Here is a 21,109-nt window from a genome sequence, read left to right as displayed (position 1 = left end):
TTTTACTCCCTCACGGTTGTATCTCTCCTGCTCCCCTGTCCCTGGGAGTAGGGTAATCCTGGATTTCCTCTGTTTTTGAGAAGCCTTAAATTGGGAGACCTGATTCTGTCCCAGATAAGACATTCATCTACTTTGCCTCCAGGGACCAATGCCTGTGGCGTGAACAATGGTGGCTGCACCCACCTCTGCTTTGCCAGAGCCTCGGACTTCGTATGTGCCTGTCCAGACGAACCTGATAGCCGGCCCTGCTCCTTTGGTGAGTCGGACTGTACGGCTGGAGCCACTCAGCAGAGCCCCTGGAAGGGCTGAGGGTCAGCAGCCTCTGATCCTGGTCTGATCTGTCCTTCTGGGTGGGATCCTCATAAAGAAGGTCTTATTAGTGGAGTGATTGGTAGCAGTCTGCCTGGGTTTTGGGAATTGCTCAAATGTGGGTTTGTCTGCCCTCTGGCATTTGCGAGAACAGAATTCAGGTCTCTTGATTCCCAGGTCCCTGCCGTGGGATCATCAGTGGCCTGTGCATCACTCTCTCTTCCTGACTGGTGAGCCGGCTGTCCCATCCAGAGCTATTATTATTGAATCCAACTCCTTTTTATTTATAGTATTAAGAAGGGCTACTAATGAAGGTGCCTGGGACTAGGGCAGCTAAAAGATTGTTTTGTCAAGTTCTCCAGCTGCTACTCTTGGGCCATATGTAGAGGTTTGTGGTTCCAGTGGCCCACTCCAATCCTCTTTTTTGTCTAGTGCCTGGCCTGGTACCACCAGCTCCTAGGGCTACTGGCATGAGCGAAAAGAGCCCAGTGCTACCCAACACACCACCTACCACCTTGCATTCTTCAACCACCCGGACCCGCACGTCTCTGGAGGAGGTGGAAGGAAGGTAAATAGGTTCAATGCAGGATCGTGGGCCCTTTGATTCAAATCACCATCCCACGACCAGCTCATAGTCCCAGCTTGATAAGGCAGCTGGGAGGTAGATTATGTCAGGAGCTACCAGTCCCTGTTATTTGGGACAGAAGGTGATATTCAGACTTGTAGATGGTTACAAGTGATTCCCTTTTCAGCTCTGAGGGCAAGAAGCTTTAACAACAACTTTAAGGCTGGGTGTGGTGGCTCACGCCTATAATCCCAGCACTTTGGGAGGCTGAGGCAGGTGGATCACTTGAGGTCGGGAGTTCGAGACCAGCCTGACCAACATGGAGAAACCCCGTCTCCACTAAAAATACAAAATTAGCCGAGCGTGGTGGCACATGCCTGTAATCCCAGCTACTCGGGAGGCTGAGGCAGGAGAATCACTTGAACCCAGGAGGCGGAGTTTGCAGTGAACCAAGATCACACCATTGCACTCCAGCCTGGGCAACAAAGAGCGAAACTCCATCTCAAAAACAAAACAACAACAACAAAAGAACAACTTTAAACAGAAATCACTTAGGAGGACCCTCCCACATGGTATCCCTCCTTCTTCTTCTCTCTGTGACATGCTCTCACATCATAGGTTTGGCATATTGGCTTGTCCAACAGTAGTCTCTGGGCTGTGGCTTTATGACTTGGAACAAAAAGGTTTCCCCAGAGATATGATGGCCTTAGCTTATAATGTCTTGTGCACCTCCCCGCCACACACACACAAATACCATTATTAAATAAGCAAGCATAAACACGAACAGTTCTCAAATCAAGTATAAAGTATCTTATTTCATTAAATTAAAGGTGCTATTCATTATAAAATGCATCCTGATTTGAGAAATTAAACTGAAAAGATAACCAACAGCAAATGTGAAATGCTATTGATTGTAAGTCACATGCCTGTTTAAGAGATGGTAGGCCATAGAAAAAACAAACATCTTAAAATTGATTACATATGATGTTACATTCAATTCAGAGACATTCTTTTTTTTTTTTTTTTCTTGAGACAGGGTCTCACTCTGTCACCCAGGCTGGAGTGCAGTAGCATGAACACAGCTCAAGCTCACTGCAGCCTCGACCTCCTGGTTTCATGTGATCCTCCTACTTCAGCCTCCCAGGTAGCCAGGACTATAAATGTGTGCCACTATGCCTGGCTAATTTTTTGTACTTTTTGTAGAGATGGGGCTTCACCATGTTGCCCAGGCTGGTTTTAAACTTCTAGGCTCAAGCGATCCACCTGCTTAGGCATCCCAAAGTGCTGGCATTACAGATGTGAGACACTGCAGCTGGCAAAAAATTCTAATGACTGTGTTTTCCATTTATATTTTATAAAAAATAATCTGGGCCAGGGGCAGTGGCTCATGCCTGTAATCCCAGCACTTTGGGAGGCCAAGGTGGGCAGATCACATGAGTCCAGGAATTCAAGACAAGCCTGGGCAACATAGTGAGATCCTGTCTCTACAAAAAAGATTTTTTTTTAATTAGCCAGGCATGGTGGCCCATGCCTGTAGTCCCAGCTACTTGGGAGGCTGAGGTTGGGAGGATCGCTTGAGCCCAGGTTTAGGCTGCAGTGAGCTGTGATTGTGCCACTGCACACCAGCCTGGGTGACGGACTGAGACCCTGTCTCAGAAAAACCAAAAAACCAAAAATAAATAAATAATCTGGAAATACAGATGTGAATAAAGAAGAAGGGAATATCCTATACCTATATATAATGTGCTCTTCATGTTTTGATGTCTATCTTTTCTAGACATTTTTCTAATTAGAACAGTTTTTTTTTTTCCACTGCAATATACTGGTCTCTTTATTTTTAATATCGTCAGTAGCTTACAAGGTAGTTAACACTTGATTTCAATTCTGAAAGCAGAAACATAATAATGATCCCAAATAAAAACTATAGACTCAATGTCCCTAAAGTTACAAGATTTGCACATGATCAAATTCATATGCTGTGTGCCCCCATTCTCTGTTTTTACTACAGTTTGTAAAGAAAAGGAAACACCCAGGTATAAACATGTGCCCTTCTCACTAACTTTTAAGTACTATCAGTCATTATTACTCTCTGATTTTCTTTAGGTTTATTTAGAAAACTTTTGACCCTGCTCGGACCTTTTCTTATTGTCAGAGTTCTATTTGAATATTCAGTGCATCTTGGTTCCAAATGCTCTTGCAAGTAGCCTTCCTCTGGCTGTTTAGGAGGTGCCTTTGATTGCCTGCGCATAATGTACCACAAAGAAGTCACCTTCTGAGCATTTCAAGTTAGTTATCTGAGCACTCCCTCTGGATGTCTTTCATATTCCTTTGTGAAAGAATGAAGAGAAGAAAAACATTTTTTGACCTTGGGATATTTAGCTCTTGTGATAATTTTTATCCAATCAGATTGGCTTGGCTAGCAGCCGCTTCTGACTCATCCTGGTAGTTTAAGAAAGCCTAATATTGATGTCCTTAGTATTCTTTCTGCAGACTTCCAACTCACTCCCAAACCTGCTTCTCATTTTTAAAGGTACATATTTTATAACACATTTAAACATGGTATAACGGCTTGAAAACAGTGCCTTGCGTGGATTTCTCTCCATTTCCTGCTGTTGCCCTCTCCATGCCTCTGATATCTTCCATCTCGTACATTCTCATACCTGAAAGCCCCCGCTTACAGGCCTTTCCCCCTTTCCTGGGGGAAGGCGTGACCTTCACTGAGTATGAGTAGGCTTCACATTCAGTTTTCTGTGCCCCACAGATGCTCGGAAAGGGATGCCAGGCTGGGCCTTTGTGCACGTTCCAATGAGGCTGTTCCTGCTGCTCCAGGTAAGCCCTGAGTACCCCACTGTTCTGGAAAAGAAGATGGAATGAATGTAAGTCTCCACTGATATCTTTCATGACCTTCGTTGGGACTCTGGGGTTGATGAACTCTTTTTAAACTAAATCCATAGAAATAATAATCATAATAGCTCTCACCACTTACAGTGACAGCTTATGGTATGCTTTCCATATGCCAGGCATGTGATAAGCCATATATATGCCACATATATGTGTGTGCACATGTATATATACATACTGTCATGTAATTTCCTCCAGTCCTATGAGCAATTTATTATTTACATTTAACTAAAGAGAAAACGTAGGCTTACAAGTTAAGCATCTTGCCTTATGTCAGATAGCTAGGAAGTGGTCGAAATGGGATCAGAGATGCTGGCAGAGTGACAGATTTCTTCTCAGCCTCCTCCCTACACCTCCCATTTACCTATCTGAAAAGGAGGCCCTTAGCCATCTTCAGATGGTATGGGATCCAACGCCTACAAAAGGAGCCTTTCAGCTTTCCATTCCTCACACTAGCACCAGCTAGAAAGTTGTCGGTGGCCCCTGCCTAGTGTTTCTCTATTCTTCCTAGGGGAAGGACTTCATATCAGCTATGCCATTGGTGGACTCCTCAGTATTCTGCTGATTTTGGTGGTGACTGCAGCTTTGATGCTGTACAGGTAACTTCAGTCTTGCTGCAGGGGCCACATGCTCATTGGTCTTCATGAGCATGTCTGGGTTCTCCCAAAGCTCTGCAGTTCACTGAATCAAGCTCTGACCAGCCTTATTGCAAGGTTGGGTGCCTGGTCAGGGCAGCAGGAGGAAAGGGTGGAAATCTAAATACTTACTCTTCTCCAGTCATAGCCTAAGCATTTTCCTTATTGAATGACTGTAACAACCCTTCGGATCTTCTTTATAGACTAGGATGCTGAGGGCACAGAGCATATTACCCAAGGTCACAAAGTAAGAGGCAAAGCTAAGACTGACTCTTAACATCTTTGCTTTTTCCAGTACTCCCTACTTCAAACCATTGAAATTGGAAATGATTTTCCCCTTATGCAAACACAGCCTTTTACTACAATATTGGTTTGTACATCTTTGCTCATTCTGGAAAGGTAGAACGTGTCATTTATAATCTTTTTATGTCCCTCTTTCTTTATATTTTACCCCAAATGCTTTAAATGTAGCTTACAGTTTGCTGCTGTTGTTCTTCATCATCATCATCGTAACAGTTACCATTAATGGATATATATCAATGTCATGACAACCTCGTAACACAGGTATTATTATTCCTCACTTTACAGATGAGGATCTGAGGCTCAGAAAGTTTTTTTTTTTTTAATTTTTGTCTTATTTTTTTGAGATAGAGTCTCACTCTATTGCCCAGGCTGGAGTGCAGTGGTGCAGTGTCGGCTCTCTGCAACCTCTGCCTCCTGGATTCAAGCAATTCTTGTGCCTCAGCCTCCCAAGTAGCTAGAACTACAAGCACGCACCACCACGCCCAGCTAATTTTTTTTTTTTTTTTTTTTTTTGTATTTTTAGTAGAGGGAGGGTTTCTTCCATGTTGGTCAGGCTGGTCTCAAACTCCTGGCCTTGTGTGATCTGCCCACCTCAGCCTCTCTAAGTGCCGAGATTACAGGTGTGAGCCACCGCACCCAGCCAGAGAGTTTAGATTATATCGATCAAGGTCCCAGCCAATAAATCACAGAGGTGGAATTGAAACAGATCTGTCTGACTCTAAAGCTCAGTGCATCAGTTCTCCATTGCTGCATAACACATTACCCGAAAACTTAGTGACTTAAAATGACAACCATTATCTCACAGTTTCTATGGGTCAGAAATCTGGATGCAGCTTAGCTAGGTGCCTCTGCCTCAAGGTGTCTTAGAGACTGCAATCCAGATATCAGCTGGGGTTACAGTCTCATCTCAAGGTTTGACTGGGGAAGGATCCCCTTCCACGCTCACTCACATAGTTGTTGGTAGGATTCAGCTCCTCATAGGCTGTTGGCTGGAGACCTTCCTCTTTGGTTTCTTGCCTTGTGGGCCTCTCCATAGGACAACTTACAACATGGCAGGTTGCTTCTTCCAGAGCAAGAGCAAGAGAGAATGAGGGAGGGCAACTCAAGACCAGAACCAGTTTCTTGGTAACCTAATCTAGTAGCCATCACATTTGCATAATCTTTTCATTAGAAGTAAGTCACCAGACCAGTCCACACTCAAGGGGAGGGGATTCTTAAGGGCATGAGTACCAGGAAGTGAGAATCACTGGGATCATCTTAGAGGCTGCCTACCAGACTCAGTTTACAGCTTTCCCAGGTATCACCCCCTTAAAGATCTCGACTAATTTCTCATCACCTTCCCTCCTAAAGACACAAAAAATCCAAGTTCACTGATCCTGGAATGGGGAACCTCACCTACAGCAACCCCTCCTACCGAACATCCACACAGGAAGTGAAGATTGAAGCAATCCCCAAACCAGCCATGTACAACCAGCTGTGCTATAAGAAAGAGGTAAAAATTGAAATTTATATTCAAGGGTCTTTTTGGGGAGGTGTGGGGAGGGATTATACTCCAAATGCCCAAATAATGGTCAGTAAGGGCTGCCGAGTAATCTCATCTACCATTTTGGAAGTTATAGTGAACAGAAGAACTGAATGTAATTTGGGTTTCTGGGAAGTTCTAGAATCTCTGAGGGATTAGTTTGAGGGACCTTACTGAGAGCCAGGTTAGAAGGCAGATCTCAGAAGATTTAGGTCTGAAAGCAGTTGCCCTGCCATGAGGTATTTGTCCAAGCTCATAGGTTCTTTCCCTCCAGGAACTGTCATTCCCCTGCAAAAGGCTCTGTGCTTCTGAAACAAGGGAGTTCTCCCAGACAACACCCAAAAAACCCAAGAGCTCCTGGACTTGCCCATTACTAACCTCCAGTCCAAGCTAGTAGCACCTATGGTTGGGAATGGCTTGTTTTTCACTATTCTTCCTCTTATCACAGAAATTCCTCTAGAATTCTGCTTTTGCTATTTTTTTTTTTTTTTTTTTTTTTTTGAGACAGAGTTTCACTCTTGTTGCCAGGCTGGAGTGCAATGGTGCGATCTCAGCTCACTGCAACCTCCACCTCCCAAGTTCAAGTGATTCTCCTGCCTCAGCCTCCCGGGTAACTGGGATTACAGTCATGTGCCACCATGCTCGGCTAATTTTGTATTTTTAGTAGAGACAGGGTTTCTCCACGTTGGCCACGCTGGTCTCGAACTCCCGACCTCAGGTGATCCACCCGCCTCGGCCTCCCAAAGTGCTGGGATTACGGGCATGAGCCACCGTGCCCGGCCTGCTTTTATTTTATTTTTTTTTTAACTTCTTTGTCACTTCAATGGAAAATTATTTGCTCAATGTGAAGGCATGAAAAATAGTCCCATTTCAATGAGCTGGGTGTGGTGGCTTGTGCCTGTAGTCCCAGCTACACAGGAGGCTGAGGTAGGAGGATCACTTGAGCTCAGGAGTTGGAGTCTGCAGTGAGCTGTGATCATGCCACTACCCTCCAGCCTGGGTGACAATGAGACCCTGTCTCAAAAAAAAAAAAAAAAAAAGTCCCATTTCCACAAGGGAACTATACCTGGTATTTCAGATTTTCCTAATCCAATATAAGCCTTGTTTTTGTCCTAAAATCCTGTAACTCTTCATCAGAAGTTATTCCTTATGAAGATCCTAATCAGTCTACTTCTTTGGCCTATCTAGCAGTCAGAACCTGCTCTCACACCTGCAGGGCTCTCATGTGTAATGAACACATTTCACATAATAATCATGTGCTTTCTGGATCCATGAATTCCCATATTTAAATAGCTTCCACTACTTCTGGTTCAAGTTGGTGTTTGAAAAAAAAATTTTAATTAAAATTTTTTTAAAAGCTTCTACTGCAGTCAAAACAGAATGTGCAGGGATGGCTTGTAGTTCTAGGAATGGTAGAGCCCCCCCCAATATCTTTGAAAGAAAGACTCTTGAAGATTCTTGGGTTCCTGGAGTATCTGAATGAAGGCCACAGGATAGCAATGACAATAGTGTGACCTCTTTCTTCTATTGTGTGTTTCTTCCTCAGCAGCTCTTTCACACCTCTGATAGTCTTTCACCTTTTCTCTTCTGATTTCCTCTTGATTTCAGGTACCTGTTGCTGTGTATTTGTAGAGGGAGTGGTGCTTCCCAAATTGCAAGTGCCATGTCCCCCACCTCTCCCTAACTTACCCAGCGTGTCTCTTGATTAAGACATTGAGTGGTCTGCATCTTATACTAATTTCATCTTGGAGGGTGTGCTGGGTGAATGGACATCTGTGTGTTTGCTTGTGTGCTATCTATGTCCCACTCTGCATGGCTGAGGGGACTGTCACTCTCAGAGGGCAGGGACCATGTTTTATATTGTATGATCATCAAAGCACCTAGCACAGTCTCCTGCTTAACATAGGGGCTCAGTAAATCTCTGTGGAATTGAATTGTTACAAAAATAGAGCCACAGCCACAGTTGCAGAACTCTTGGCAGGAATACTATCCCAGGGACAGAACCCAAGATGATCCATTTTCTTCTAGCAGTAGTGGTATGTCGGTTGGTATACCCCAGCAGCCAGGAGTGAGGCTGCTCTTTGAAGAAGCCATAAAGGGAGAGGCCTGAGCAGAACTCCAGGCTGTGCCTGGAAAAGTCCCAGGTTTTGCTTGGGAATGGTCCCAGGACTCATGGCAGCAGAGCGAGAGTAACCTCCCAAAAAAGGTTATAAGTTGCAGGACCCCACTATATTGACGTTTAGGACCCAGATAAGAGGATTTCCTTTTTTTAGTTTTTTTTTTTCTTTCTTTCTTTTTTTTTTTTTTAATGGAATCTTGCTCTGTCACCCAGGCTGGAGTACAGTGGCGTGATCTTGGCTCACTGTAACCTCAGCCTCCGGAGTTCAAGGGATTCTCCTGCCTCAGCTTCCCAAATAGCTGGATTTACAGGCACCCGCCACCAAACCCAGCTGATTTTTGTATTTTTAGTAGAGATGGGGTTTCACCATGTTGGCCAGGCTAGTCTCGAACTCCTGAACTCAAGTGATCTGCCTGCCTGGGCCTCCCAAAGTGCTGGGATTACAGGCGTAAGCCACCACGCCCGGCCAGATAAGAGGATTTTCTAGAGTCCCCCGTCTTACCTCCCAAGTTTTCTCCTTAACAAAACTGGAAAAAAGAGATACAAACTAGCACCTGAAGTAGCTTAAAATCCTGAATAAATGTACATTTAATTGCTCTTGCCAATTGCTTTTGATGATTTATATCAGCATGATGTCCTATTAATAAACCACAGTAACAATGTAACATAGCTAACATGTTATAGTGCATCTTGTGTCAAGCACCCTGATAACTGCATTCCATGTATCATCTCATTTAACATGACAGCAGTTGGTTGTGAGGTGTGGATACTGTTACTCTCCTCATACTGCAGAGTTTTAGAGACCGAGTTTTAGAAATGTAAAATAATTTGCCTAAGGTGACAAAGCCAGTGAGTGGCTGCTGCAGGACCGGAAGCCATGGTTTTCCCTCCTCCTGTATGATAATAGTAATAATCATCACAGCTGCCTCTCCCCTGTTAGGCTAGGCCTCATACATTTGCCCTAATCACATTTCCCCATTTGTTTGTGGGATTTTTGTGCGCTTCACTCCTACTCTTACCCCATCCAATTCCTTTTTCAGTTTACCATAGGATCCTTTGTAGAAGGCCAACTGACTGACCATATCTGCCCACTCTCCACCCTAGGGAGGGCCTGACCATAACTACACCAAGGAGAAGATCAAGATCGTAGAGGGAATCTGCCTCCTGTCTGGGGATGACGCTGAGTGGGATGACCTCAAGCAACTGCGAAGCTCACGGGGGGGCCTCCTCCGGGATCATGTATGCATGAAGACAGACACAGTGTCCATCCAGGCCAGTTCTGGCTCCCTGGATGACACAGAGACGGAGCAGCTGTTACAGGAAGAGCAGTCTGAGTGTAGCAGCGTCCATACTGCAGCCACTCCAGAAAGACGAGGCTCTCTGCCAGACACGGGCTGGAAACATGAACGCAAGCTCTCCTCAGAGAGCCAGGTCTAAATGCCCACGTCCTCTTCCCCGCCTGCCTGTTCCTTCTCCTTTATGGACGTCTAGTCCTTGTGCTCGCTTACACCGCAGGCCCCCCTTCTGTGTGCTCGTCCTCCTCCTCCTCCCACCCCATAACTGTTCCTAAGCCCTTTCTGGAGCTGTTTACCACCTGAGTCCATAACTACCTGTGCACAAGAAATGATGGCACATCACAAGAATTTAGACCTGGATTTTACCATGAACCTCACATCTTGTACTCCGTCCTGGGCCCCATGAAACTGCTTATTCATGATTCCTCGCCAGCGTAGAGCTCCACCTCCCCTTCCCCTGGTACCCTCAGTGCCTGCTTCTCAGTGCTGATGCAGCTGATGACCCAGGACTGCACTCTGCCCCATCACAGCCAGCATGACTGCTTCTCTGAGAGAACTTGCCCATCAGGGGCTGGGACAAGGGGGTGTGGGTAAAGACAGGAATGAAGGATAGAGGCTGAGAGAAGAAGGAAGAGTCAGCCCAGCAGGTATGGGCATCTGGGAAACCTCCAGCCTCAAGTGTGTTGGTAACATGAAAAAGCTTTGGGGGGCAGTTGGATCTGGGTGTCTGGTCCATTGCTGGCAGTGGACATTATTCTTGCTCTAAGAGTCACTGCCTTTTCAGCAGCAGATACTGGTGAGATGGGGGTGGCTCGAGCTGTTCTTCCTCCTGCTAGAATGTCTGGAGCTGTTTCTACATTCAGATAACTGGGGCCCCTATCACGAGGCTACTGGCTAATAGGAATTCCCTCCTGATGCCACCACTGGCCAGTACCTTTCCTAAGTCTTTGCTCAAAGTAACCAGGTTGTGAGCCAGTGGCTTCAGTGAATGTTAGGCCTTGGGGGCTGAGTCTCTGAAAAGTCTAAGAAGCTCTGCCTAGACCAAACATGGTATACCACCTGAACCCTCTCTCCCTCATTCCCTGGGATTCTGGGGAAGAGACCTAGAAACAAGCTTTCAAAGAAAAACCAGAAGTTGTCATAAATGGTCAGTAAGAATGATCCGGTTGGAGACTTGGGAAACCCAGGGCCTAAAGAGAAGTATCCATGAGGGTCAGACTTCCTGTTGAACTTCCTGTGTTCTTTCTCAAGTGCTCAGGGATCTAAGTTAGTGGACAGCGAGCCTGTGGCTATGGGGTGGTGACGTTCCTCTTCCAGCTGTCTCCTCAGCTAAGGGGCTTAGTTTCCGTGTGGGATTCCATCACTTGGTTCATGCTCATTCACATAAAGGGCACGTGTCTCAGCCTAGTATCAGGGAAACTGAGAATTATTTTTGCCCTAAAACATCTCCCTAGCTGTTTTTCCTGGGGTTTTTTTGTTTGTTTTTTTGCCTAATTTGCTTTTTCTGACCAAGCCTTGTGGCACCAGTGATCTCCAAAGTCCTGTGGTGGGAGGGCCGGATAAATAAAGATGCAAAGAGGTGGGCAAGGAGTAGGAAGGTAGAGAGCACCACCGATGAGGCCCTCCTAGCCCCTGGCAGACCCAGACCTCTTCTCCCCCAGGAATTAGAAGTGGCAGGAGAGAACAACAGGGGCTGGGGATGGAGGGGAGAATTTCTAGGGGAAGTTTCCTGAGTTGAAACTTCTCCTGTGGTTACTGGTATTGAGAAATCAGCTACCAAACATGGGTGAAAAAGGACAAGATCAATTCTTTTCTAGTCAGTTCTAAGACTGCTAGAGAGAGATACCAGGCCCTTAGCCTTACTCTCAGTAGCGTCAGCCCCAGTTCTGAGCCTCCCCACGTTACACTTGACAAAGCAGTAAAGGAGGGAGCACTTTGGGTCCTTAGACTCATGTCTGGGGAGGAAGAGCAAGTAGAAAAATGGCATTTTCTTGATTGGAAAGGGGGAAGGATCTTATTGCACTTGGGCTGTTCAGAATGTAGAAAGGACATATTTGAGGAAGTATCTATTTGAGCACTGATTTACTCTGTAAAAAGCAAAATCTCTCTGTCCTAAACTAATGGAAGCGATTCTCCCACGCTCATGTGTAATGGTTTTAACGTTACTCACTGGAGAGATTGGACTTTCTGGAGTTATTTAACCACTATGTTCAGTATTTTAGGACTTTATGATAATTTAATATAAATTTAGCTTTTCTTAATCACCTTGCCTGGCTTGGAGTCATGACTAATCCTGCACCTGCTCTGTCTGGCAGACCCATGTTGTGGAAAACCTGCTTACAGACATCACTTCTAAGTCCTTTGTGGATGTGGGGACAGTGAAGAGCAATAAAGAGTGTGAGGTTCCTGCTGGAGTTTTCAGCTCATCTGGAGAAGACAGGTCGAGGCCAGAGTTCCTTGACTGATGAAACCTTTATTTCCTCTGAAAGAGGAATGGTAGATGGCTTTCCTCTTGAGTGCCAACTCTGACTGGTTGGTAGTGGCTGCCTGAGGGCCTGTTCGCACCCAATGGGAAGAATGTCATATGGCTAGTGCCATCTCTTCTGTGCACTGGAAGGAAATGTCATGGCATGTATACCATGTATCTTCTATTTCTGTTCTAGGTCTTTGTTACAGAACTTTACTTTGCCTTGCAGTGATGGTCATTGGCAAGACTATGTCATGTAGTAAGAAAAGTACTGGAGCTGGGGACATGGAGGGCTAATTCCAGTCCCAGATCTGCCACTAGCTCTGTTTGATCTTAGTCAACTTTCATAGTTAGTCTGAGAGTGGATCAAATTATCACTAGGATTTCATTTATTTTTAAAAGCTGTCTTTTCATAGCTCATCCACTACTTCTCAAGGCTAGAACAAGGAGCTAGGGATCCCTTCTCAGGTTCTCTGGATGTGATATCCCTCCGGGAATCATGTTAGTCTCAACGCCCGATGTAGAATTTCATGTCAAGTCTCAATAGTTGATTTTCTAAACCACGCACCATCTATAGGATAATATCCCCATTCATTCATTCATTCATTCATTCATCTGCTATGGGCTAGGCACTGCCCATGCCTAAACAAAGACATAATCTTACAGAGCCTAGAGTCTAGCAACACCATTACCACCACCATCCCAAAAAAAGAAAAAAAATGAAAGCAAGAAAGACTGAAGCTTCTTGTATTTAAGTGACCAGAGATCTGAGTATAAGCTACAGTGTATAATTTTTCTAACTGTAGTAAGGAGTAGGTGTGCCAGAACAAAAACAAGTAGAATAGCCCAAGGATAACCATCCCTCTAACCCCCACTGTTCTCTTTGGGAGGGAAAAAAAAAAAAAGCAGAAAAGGAGGACATTTTGGGATAAAACGAAGGTTGGGAATTCCTTGTCTAGTTCTCTGGATATAAGATCTGAAACTAGGGTCAGGCACAATGGCTACATCAAAGTAATCTCACCACTTTGGGAGGCCAAGACAGAAGTAAGGAGTATTGCTTGAGGCCTGGAGTTCAAGATCAGCCTGGGCAACATGACAAGACCCTATCTCTACAAAAAAATTTAAAAATATCAGTCAGGTGTGGTAGCTCATGCCTGTAGTCCCAGCTGCTTGGGAGGCTGAGGCAGGAGGATTGCTTGAGCCCAGGAGTTCAAGGTTACAGTGAGCTATGATCACGCCACTGCATTCCAGCCTGGGTAACAGAGCAAAACCTTGTCACTAAAAAAACAAAATAAAAAACCCTGAAACTGATAAGTGAGCAGATGGTGGGTCAAGTTCTAACAAACTGGCCATATTTTTGCAAACTCACTCAAAATACAGTCACGGTCTATCTATGGTGTATGAACAAACTGTGGAATCTAAAATGAAAGGATCTCTGGCCCATAGAAAGGACTCTGTGGCATAAACTGAAGCTCTCACCAAACGTAGGCCTAAAGAAAACACAAATTCAATGCATAGGAACTCAGAGGCAGCATCTACAAAAGCTGAGGGTGCATAGGTTTCTAAGTGGGTTCTAAGAGGGTTCTAAAAGGACCCAGTAATGCACTGATATCCAAGGTTATCCAGAGTCTCGCTCTGTCGCCCAGGCTGGAGTGCAGTGGCGTGATCTCCTGCCTCAGCCTCCCGAGTAGCTGGGACTACAGGCGCCCACCGCCACGCCCGGCTAATTTTTTGTATTTTTAGTAGAGACGGGGTTTCACCGTGTTAGCCAGGATGGTCTCAATCTCCTGACCTTGTGATCCGCCCGCCTCAGCCTCCCAAAGTGCTGGGATTACAGGCGTGAGCCACCGCGCCCGGCCCTAAGTTCTCTGGTTTCTATTTATGGACATAATGATAAAAGAAATGTGGCTGAGTCCTTTTTATGGCTACGAAACAGTCTGTAATATATCTTTTCTTCAAATGTGAAGATGAGTCAACTGATTCACTTAATAGGATGTGTGTTTTGGGATGTTTTAGGCAGTCTTTGTTTTGAAACATTCCCTTATCTGCCCACTTATTTTCTCTCCACACCATTCTCCCGTTAACCAGCTGGAGAGGCTAGCAGAGCTCCGCATAGGGAATAGAGTTTGATGTCCAGTCAAAGCTCCAACTCATAACTTTGGTCTCCTTGACATGGTGTTAAAACAGACCCAGACAGCCTAATTAAGGGTCATACTTTAAACCCAAGGCTAAGTTAGCCCCAAGCTACACGATCTGCTTACTTCATTTTATAAGACATAAAGAGCCAAGAACTTTCACATATCTTGCCCTTCCTGATGGTTTTCCCTCCAGGCCCTAAAAGCCTGTTGATAGTCTTCTAATGAGGTCCCTATCTCTCCCTTCTCCCTCCTTCCTCTTTGGTGGCGCTGATGCTTCTCTGGTCAAAGTTCTTGGACAGCCTACATTTTGGGGGCTGTAGAAAATGAATATGAGAAAAAAAACAAAGGCTATTCATTCCTTCATTCAACCAGCACCTACTAAAAGCAGTCAAGTGCAAGCCAGGGTAGGCTTTGCAATCCTGGAAGACAGTTAAGGCACTAAAACCCACAGCCACTTGAAATCTGTATTAATGTCACAACTGCTATCTCCAGGGAAATAATGCAGAGGGCACCTGCATTGAAAGTTGAAGGAAGCTCATCACTGAAGCTGCTCCTTTTAGGCTGGAAATATGGATATGTATCCCATGATAGGGAGGGATGATTCAACCAGAATTCAGCTTGTGATTACAAAAGAATGAGCGCTGTCCCAACCCTGACAGACTTTTCAGAAATGCCCAGCACAGTTATTCCGCAGCCACAGTATTTGACATTTGTTTCCTGTTTCCCGTTGCAAAAATATAGCGTTCACTTTGATCTCTAATGCCCACAAGGGTTTCGCTGCCCTCAGAGGGCGGTATGTTCATAAATATACTCCTTATGTAAAAGGACTACTGAGAAGACCCTGGAATAAAAGCACACATAACTCCAATAAACACACAGATAAATGCTATTTGATGATAATCCTAGATGGCAAAAGATGACTGGGCAAACATTTATTGAATACCTACTATGGGCAAGGTACTGTATAAGATTTCTACAAGGCCTTGTGTGATCTGACAGTCCTCACCCCCCACTGTTATAAGATTTCTTCTACTACTACCCCCCTACTGCATCCTACTCTGGGCCAGCGATACTAGCCTCTGTCTTCCTCAAAAACATAAGGCCTTTGCACAGCTGTTGGCCCTTGCTGGCACTTTCTTCCCCTAGATAAACTCATGGCTAACTCATTTGCCTTTAAGTCTTTGCTCAAATGTAATCTCAGTGAAACCTACCCTGACCACCCTTTCATATATAAATATTTTGTTGTTGTTGTTTTTTGTTTTTTTTGTTTTGAGATGGAGTCTTGCTCTGTTGCCCAGGCTGGATCGTGCAATGGTGCGATCTCGGCTCACTGCACCTTCTGCCTCCTGGGTTCAAGAGATTATCCTGCCTCAGCCTCCCGAGCAGCTGGGATTACAGGCATCTGCCACCATGCCTGGCTAATTTTTGTATTTTTAGTAGAGATAGGGTTTCACCGTGTTGGCCAGGCTAGTCTCGAACTCCTGACCTCAGGTGATCCACCTGCCTCGGCCTCTCAAAGTACTGGGATTACAGGCATGAGCCACTGCCCCGGCCTCCTTTTATATCCATATATATATTATAGTCAGCTGGGTGTGGTGGCTCATACCTGTAATCCCAGCACTTTGGGAGGCTGATGCAGGAGGATTGCTTCAGTCCATGGGTTTGAGATCATCTTGGGTAACATAATGAGATCCTGTGTCTCCACAAAAAAAAAAAAAAAAAAAAAAAAGGTGTTTTCATGCATGCCTATAGTCTCAGCTACTTGAGAGGCTGAAGTGGGACAATCACTTGAGCCTAGGAGGTCAAGGCTGCAGTTGAGCTGTGATCACGCCATTGCAGTCCAGCCTGGGTGACAGAGCAAGACCCTGTCTCAAAACAAAAAAACAAAACAGCAACAACAACAAAAAGAAAACACAGCCTTTCCCTTGAAATATAAAAATCCTAGAAGAAAACCTAGGAAATACCCTTCTCCATATCAGCTTTGGCAAAGAATTTATGGCTAAGTCGTCAAAAGCAAATGCAACAAAAACAAAAATTGATAGATGGATAAATGGGACCTACTAAAAGTAGAGAGCTTCTGCACAGCAAGAGAAACTATCAAGGGAGTAATAGACAAGCTACAGAATGGGAGAAAATATTTGCAAGCTATGCATCCAACAAAGGTCTAATATCCAGAATCTATAAAGAACTTAAATCTTAACAAGTGAAAAACAACCCCATTAAAAAGTGGGCAAGCCGGGTGCACTGGCTCATGCCTGTAATCCCAGCACTTTGGGAGACTGAGGTGGGTGGATCACTTGAGGTCAGGAGTTCGAGACCAGCCTGACCAACATGGCAAAACCCCATCTCTACTAAAAATACAAAAATTAGCCAAGCATGGTGGTGGGTGTCTGTAATCCCAACTACTCGGGAGGCTGAGGCAGGAGAACCTGGGAGGCACAGGTTGCAGTGAGCTGAGATTGTGCCATTGCACTCCAGCCTGGGCAACAGAGTGAGACGCTGTCTCTAAATAAATAAATAAATAAATAAATAAATAAATAGCGGGCAAAGGACATGAACAAACACTTTCAAAAGAGATACAAGTGACCAATAAACATATGAAGAAATGCTCATCATCACTAATCATCAGAGAAATGCAAATCAAAACCACGAGGTACCACCTTATATGAGTCAGAGTGGCTTTTGTTAAAAAGTAAAAATTTAATAGATGCTAGCAAGGCTGCAGAGGAAAGGGGACACTTGTACACTGTGGTGGGAATGTAAATTAATTCAGCCACTGTGGAAAGCAGTTTGGAGATTTTTCAAAGAACTAGGAGTTAAACTACCATTCGACCCAGTAATCCTATTACTGGGTATATGCTCAAAGGAAAATAAATCATTCTACCAAAAGGACACATGTACCCATATATTCATTGCAGCACTATTCTCAATAGCAAAAACATGGAATCAACCCTTGTGCCCATCAATGGTGGATTAAAGAAATGTGGTACATATACCATGTAATACTATGCAGCCATAAAAAGAATGAAATAATGCCCTTAGCAGCAGCCTGGATGCAGCTGGAGGCCATTATCCTAAACAAACTAATGCAGAAACAGATAACCAAACATTGCATATTCTCACTTAGAAATAGGAGCTAAACATTGGGTACACATGGACATAAAGAAGGGAACGATAGACACTTGAGACGACTAGAGATGGGAGAGTGGGAAAGGAGCAAGTGTGGGAGTTCAGTCAGGCTGGTGGGAAAAATTTTAAGATGAAGTTATAAAATATAGATACAAATCTTCTTGGAAGGCCAGAAGGTATTGCAAAAGTCTCAGGATAGGGTTATGGCTGAAAGTGGCCTAATCCTTACCTTGAGTAAATAGCTTCAAGTAGATACAAAGGAATGTAGAGTAGTTTATCTGAATAGCTTGTTTACTCATGTGGTCTTAAGACCAATCTTTGATCAACCGTGGGTGCATAACCTCGGGGGATGGGGGCGGGGTTGTTGGCAACCAGGTCAATTACCCTCTAGTGGTGTTACTCAAAACCTTTGTCATTTAACCTATACTGAATAAATGCAAGCTTCGCTGGCTGATGGGGCCGGCTGCTACTCTTTACAGCACCTTCCTTGGTGTCTGTGAGGGGCCCAGACCGTTGGCCGGACTGACAGGCAGAATATCTGTGTTAGTGTACGTTAGTCATCCGCTGTTGGGTCAAGGTCTGTGGGAAAGACCCCCGCAAGCAAGGACTGATAAACTACTGTTAGGTACTATGCTCACTAACTAGATTCAATCATACCCCAAACCTCAGCATCACACAATATACCTTTATCACAAATCTGTACATGTACCCTCGATTCTAAAATAGAAGTTGAAAAATAAAATAAAATTACAGTCTTTCCAACCCCACTTCCCTATCCCTTTACCCAGTTTTATTCTTTTTATTTTCCCACTGGACATATTGTCTAATAACATACTATATAATTTATTTATGTGTTGATTGTCTATGTTTCCTCACTATAGTGTGAGCACCACAAAGGGAGGAAATTCTGGGAAGTCTATTTTGTCTACTGATCATTGCAGTGCCTAGAAGAGTCCCTCCACATAATAGGTGCTGATAAATATTTGTTGAATGAATCAGACATCTAATACTCATCTTAAAGTAGGGCTGCACCTAAGTCATCCAAGACAAAAAGGGATTTTGTCATCTTGTTCTAAGACTCTCCAGGACCCAGACTGCACACACATCCTTTATTAAGCCAATTCCTGATTACCATCACACCCTCTCCTTAAATGTAATCTTCAGTTTATTTCTGGTAATATTTAAATAAAGTAAATATGCCAATGACCAATGACTGAAGAAAACTATTTCTGTATATCCTCACCAATTTATCCAAGGTTACCATGACCATATTGCTTTCATTCCTTTCTTCTTCTCCTACATGTGGATCCGTCTTCATTGGCCAGCCTTTCACTCTCTCCAATCCCCCCATCTGTGGTCTCATTCACTCTATCAATGTGATTCCCAAATCTATATCATTGATTCTACATCTATTCTTCCAGCTTCCATCGTGTATTTTCTAGGCCTACTCAGATGATTCCATTAGAATGCCTCATTGGTACCTAAAAGTAAACAGGTTGCAATTTAAATGCCTCACCTTCCCCTTGAGACCGGCTTCTCCTGACTTCCTACTTCCGTTGGGCAATCAAATCCTGGAATTCTCTTTGACTCACCTCCCTAAATGGGACCCACCCTTGCATTTGCACCTAATCTAGTCAGTTGCCACATCTTTCATTCTTTCTTGACTCTGCTCTCATCTTCTCCACTGCTAACACCTCATATCAGACTCCTAGCTGGGTTCCCAACTCTAAACCATTTTAGACAATCAAGCTAATTAATTTTCCTAAAGTACAACTCTGATTTTGCCACTTTCTTGCTCAGGAACCTTTAATAGCCCCCCATTATCTACTTAATAAAGTACCAATTCCGTACCCTGGGATTCAAGATCCTTTAGGGATCGTTCCTGGCAGGGCACGGTGGCTCACATGTGTAATCCCAGCACTTTGGGAGGCTGAGGCGGGTGGATTGCCTGAGCTCAGGAGTTTGTGACCAGCCTGGGCAACAAGGTGAAACCCCGTCTCTGCTAAAATACAAAAAAATCAGCTGGGCACGGCGGCTTGCGCCTGTAGTCCCAACTACTTGGGAGGCTGAGGCAGGAGAATTGCTTGAACCCGGGAGGTGGAGGTTGCAGTGAGCTGATATCACGCCACTGCACTCCAGCCTGGGCGACAGGCGAGACTCTGTCTCAAAAAAAAAAAAAAAAAAAAGAATTGTTCCTAACGTTCTGTGTCAATCTTGTGTTCCACTACTTCCCAACATAATTTCAGTCCTAAAATCAACCCCACATGTTCAGTCTATATATACGATGCACTTTCTTGTTTCTGTGCTCTGACTCACACTTTCCCCACTACTCTCTGCTCCTTCTATGAAAGAAAAAAGAAACACACCACGTCAATGGCAAAAATTTGTCCCACTCCTATTAAGTTTCTTATAATTCCAGGAATGTTCTAACCATTTTCAGGCATGCCCTCAAACACACATACATTTATAACCATATATAATAATATCATTCCACAAGTTCTGCAACTTGCCTTTTTTTCAATTAATAAAATTTGTGCATGTTTCTGTTCCAGCACATAGATTAACCACATTCTTTTTAACAGTTTCATAGTGTTCTATTGAATGGATATGTCATAATTTATGTAAAAGATTCCCTGTTGATGAACATGTAATTTCCAGATTTTTTATTTTTATTTTTTTTAGAGACAGGGTCTCACTCTGTCACACAGGCTGGAGTACAGTGGCGTGATCATAGCTCACTGCAGCCTTGACCTCCCACACTCCAGCAATCCTCCACCTCAGCCTCCCAAAGCACTGGGATTACAGGCATGAGCCACCATGCCTGGCCTCCAGATTATTTTATTTCATTTTATTTTATTTTTTTATTTTTTGAGACGGAGTCTCGCTCTGTCTCCCAGGCCGGAGTGCAGTGGTGCGATCTCGGCTCACTGCAAGCTCTGCCTCCCGGGTTCACGCCATTCTCCTGCCTCAGCCTCTCCAAGTAGCTGGGACTACAGGCGCCCGCCACCACGCCCGGCTAATTTTTTTTTTTGTATTTTTAGTAGAGACAGGGTTTCACCATGGTCTCGATCTCCTGACCTTATGATCCGCCCGCCTCAGCCTCCCAAAGTGCTGGGATTACAAGTGTGAGCCACTGCACCCGGCCTTTTATTTTTTTATCTTAAGCAGTGCTGGCTGGGCACAGTGGCTCACGGCTATAATCCCAACAGTTTGGGAGGCCGAGGCGGGTGGATCACTTGAGGTCAGGAGTTCAAGACCAGCCTGGCCAACAGGTGGAACCCTGTCTCTACTAAAATTACAAAATATTAGCTGGGCTTGGTGGCACATGCCTGTAATCCCAGCTACTTGGGAGGCTGAGATAGGAGAATTGCTTGATCCTGGGAGGTGGAGGTTGCAGTGAGCTGAGATGGTGCCATTGCACTCCAGCCTGGGCGAGAGAGCAAGGGCCGGACACGGTGGCTCACACCTGTAATCTCTGCACTTTGGGAGTCTGAGGCAGGCTGATCACCTGAAGTCAGGAGTTTGAGACCAGCCTGACTAACATGGTGAAACCCCATCTCTATTAAAAATACAACAAAAAAATAATTAGCCGGGCGTGGTGGCAGGTGCCTGTAATCTCAGCTACTTGGGAGGCTGAGACAGGAGAATTGCTTGAACCTGGGAGGCAGAGGTTGCAGTGAGCCGAGATCACGTCATTGCACTACAGCCTGGGCGACATGAGAGAGT

At 44.6% G+C, this 21,109-nt stretch overlaps 1 protein-coding gene and 1 long non-coding RNA gene across 3 annotated transcripts in view; one reads left to right on the top strand and one right to left on the bottom strand.

The window, feature by feature from the left end:
* The window catches only part of LRP4 (LDL receptor related protein 4), a 60,358-nt gene extending 48,444 nt beyond the window's left edge, over positions 1-11,914 (top strand). For both annotated transcript variants that reach the window (XM_030829273.1, XM_030829274.1), the window contains 6 exons: positions 143-256; positions 742-877; positions 3,636-3,703; positions 4,287-4,374; positions 6,064-6,205; positions 9,459-11,914. In XM_030829273.1, the coding sequence (XP_030685133.1) occupies positions 143-256; positions 742-877; positions 3,636-3,703; positions 4,287-4,374; positions 6,064-6,205; positions 9,459-9,791 (881 nt within the window). In that variant the 3' untranslated portion in view covers positions 9,792-11,914. The remainder of the gene's footprint in view (positions 1-142; positions 257-741; positions 878-3,635; positions 3,704-4,286; positions 4,375-6,063; positions 6,206-9,458) is intronic.
* LOC115838588 overlaps positions 1-21,109 on the bottom strand; it is a 28,164-nt gene that overhangs the window by 5,532 nt on the left and 1,523 nt on the right. The gene's annotated exons all lie outside the window — the stretch shown is intronic.

The sequence above is a fragment of the Nomascus leucogenys genome, chromosome 15, assembly GCF_006542625.1.
Source record: "Nomascus leucogenys isolate Asia chromosome 15, Asia_NLE_v1, whole genome shotgun sequence".
Classification (NCBI taxonomy): domain Eukaryota; kingdom Metazoa; phylum Chordata; class Mammalia; order Primates; family Hylobatidae; genus Nomascus; species Nomascus leucogenys.
Note: the sequence above shows the minus strand (reverse complement) of the source record. Positions and strands in the feature narration are given on the sequence as shown.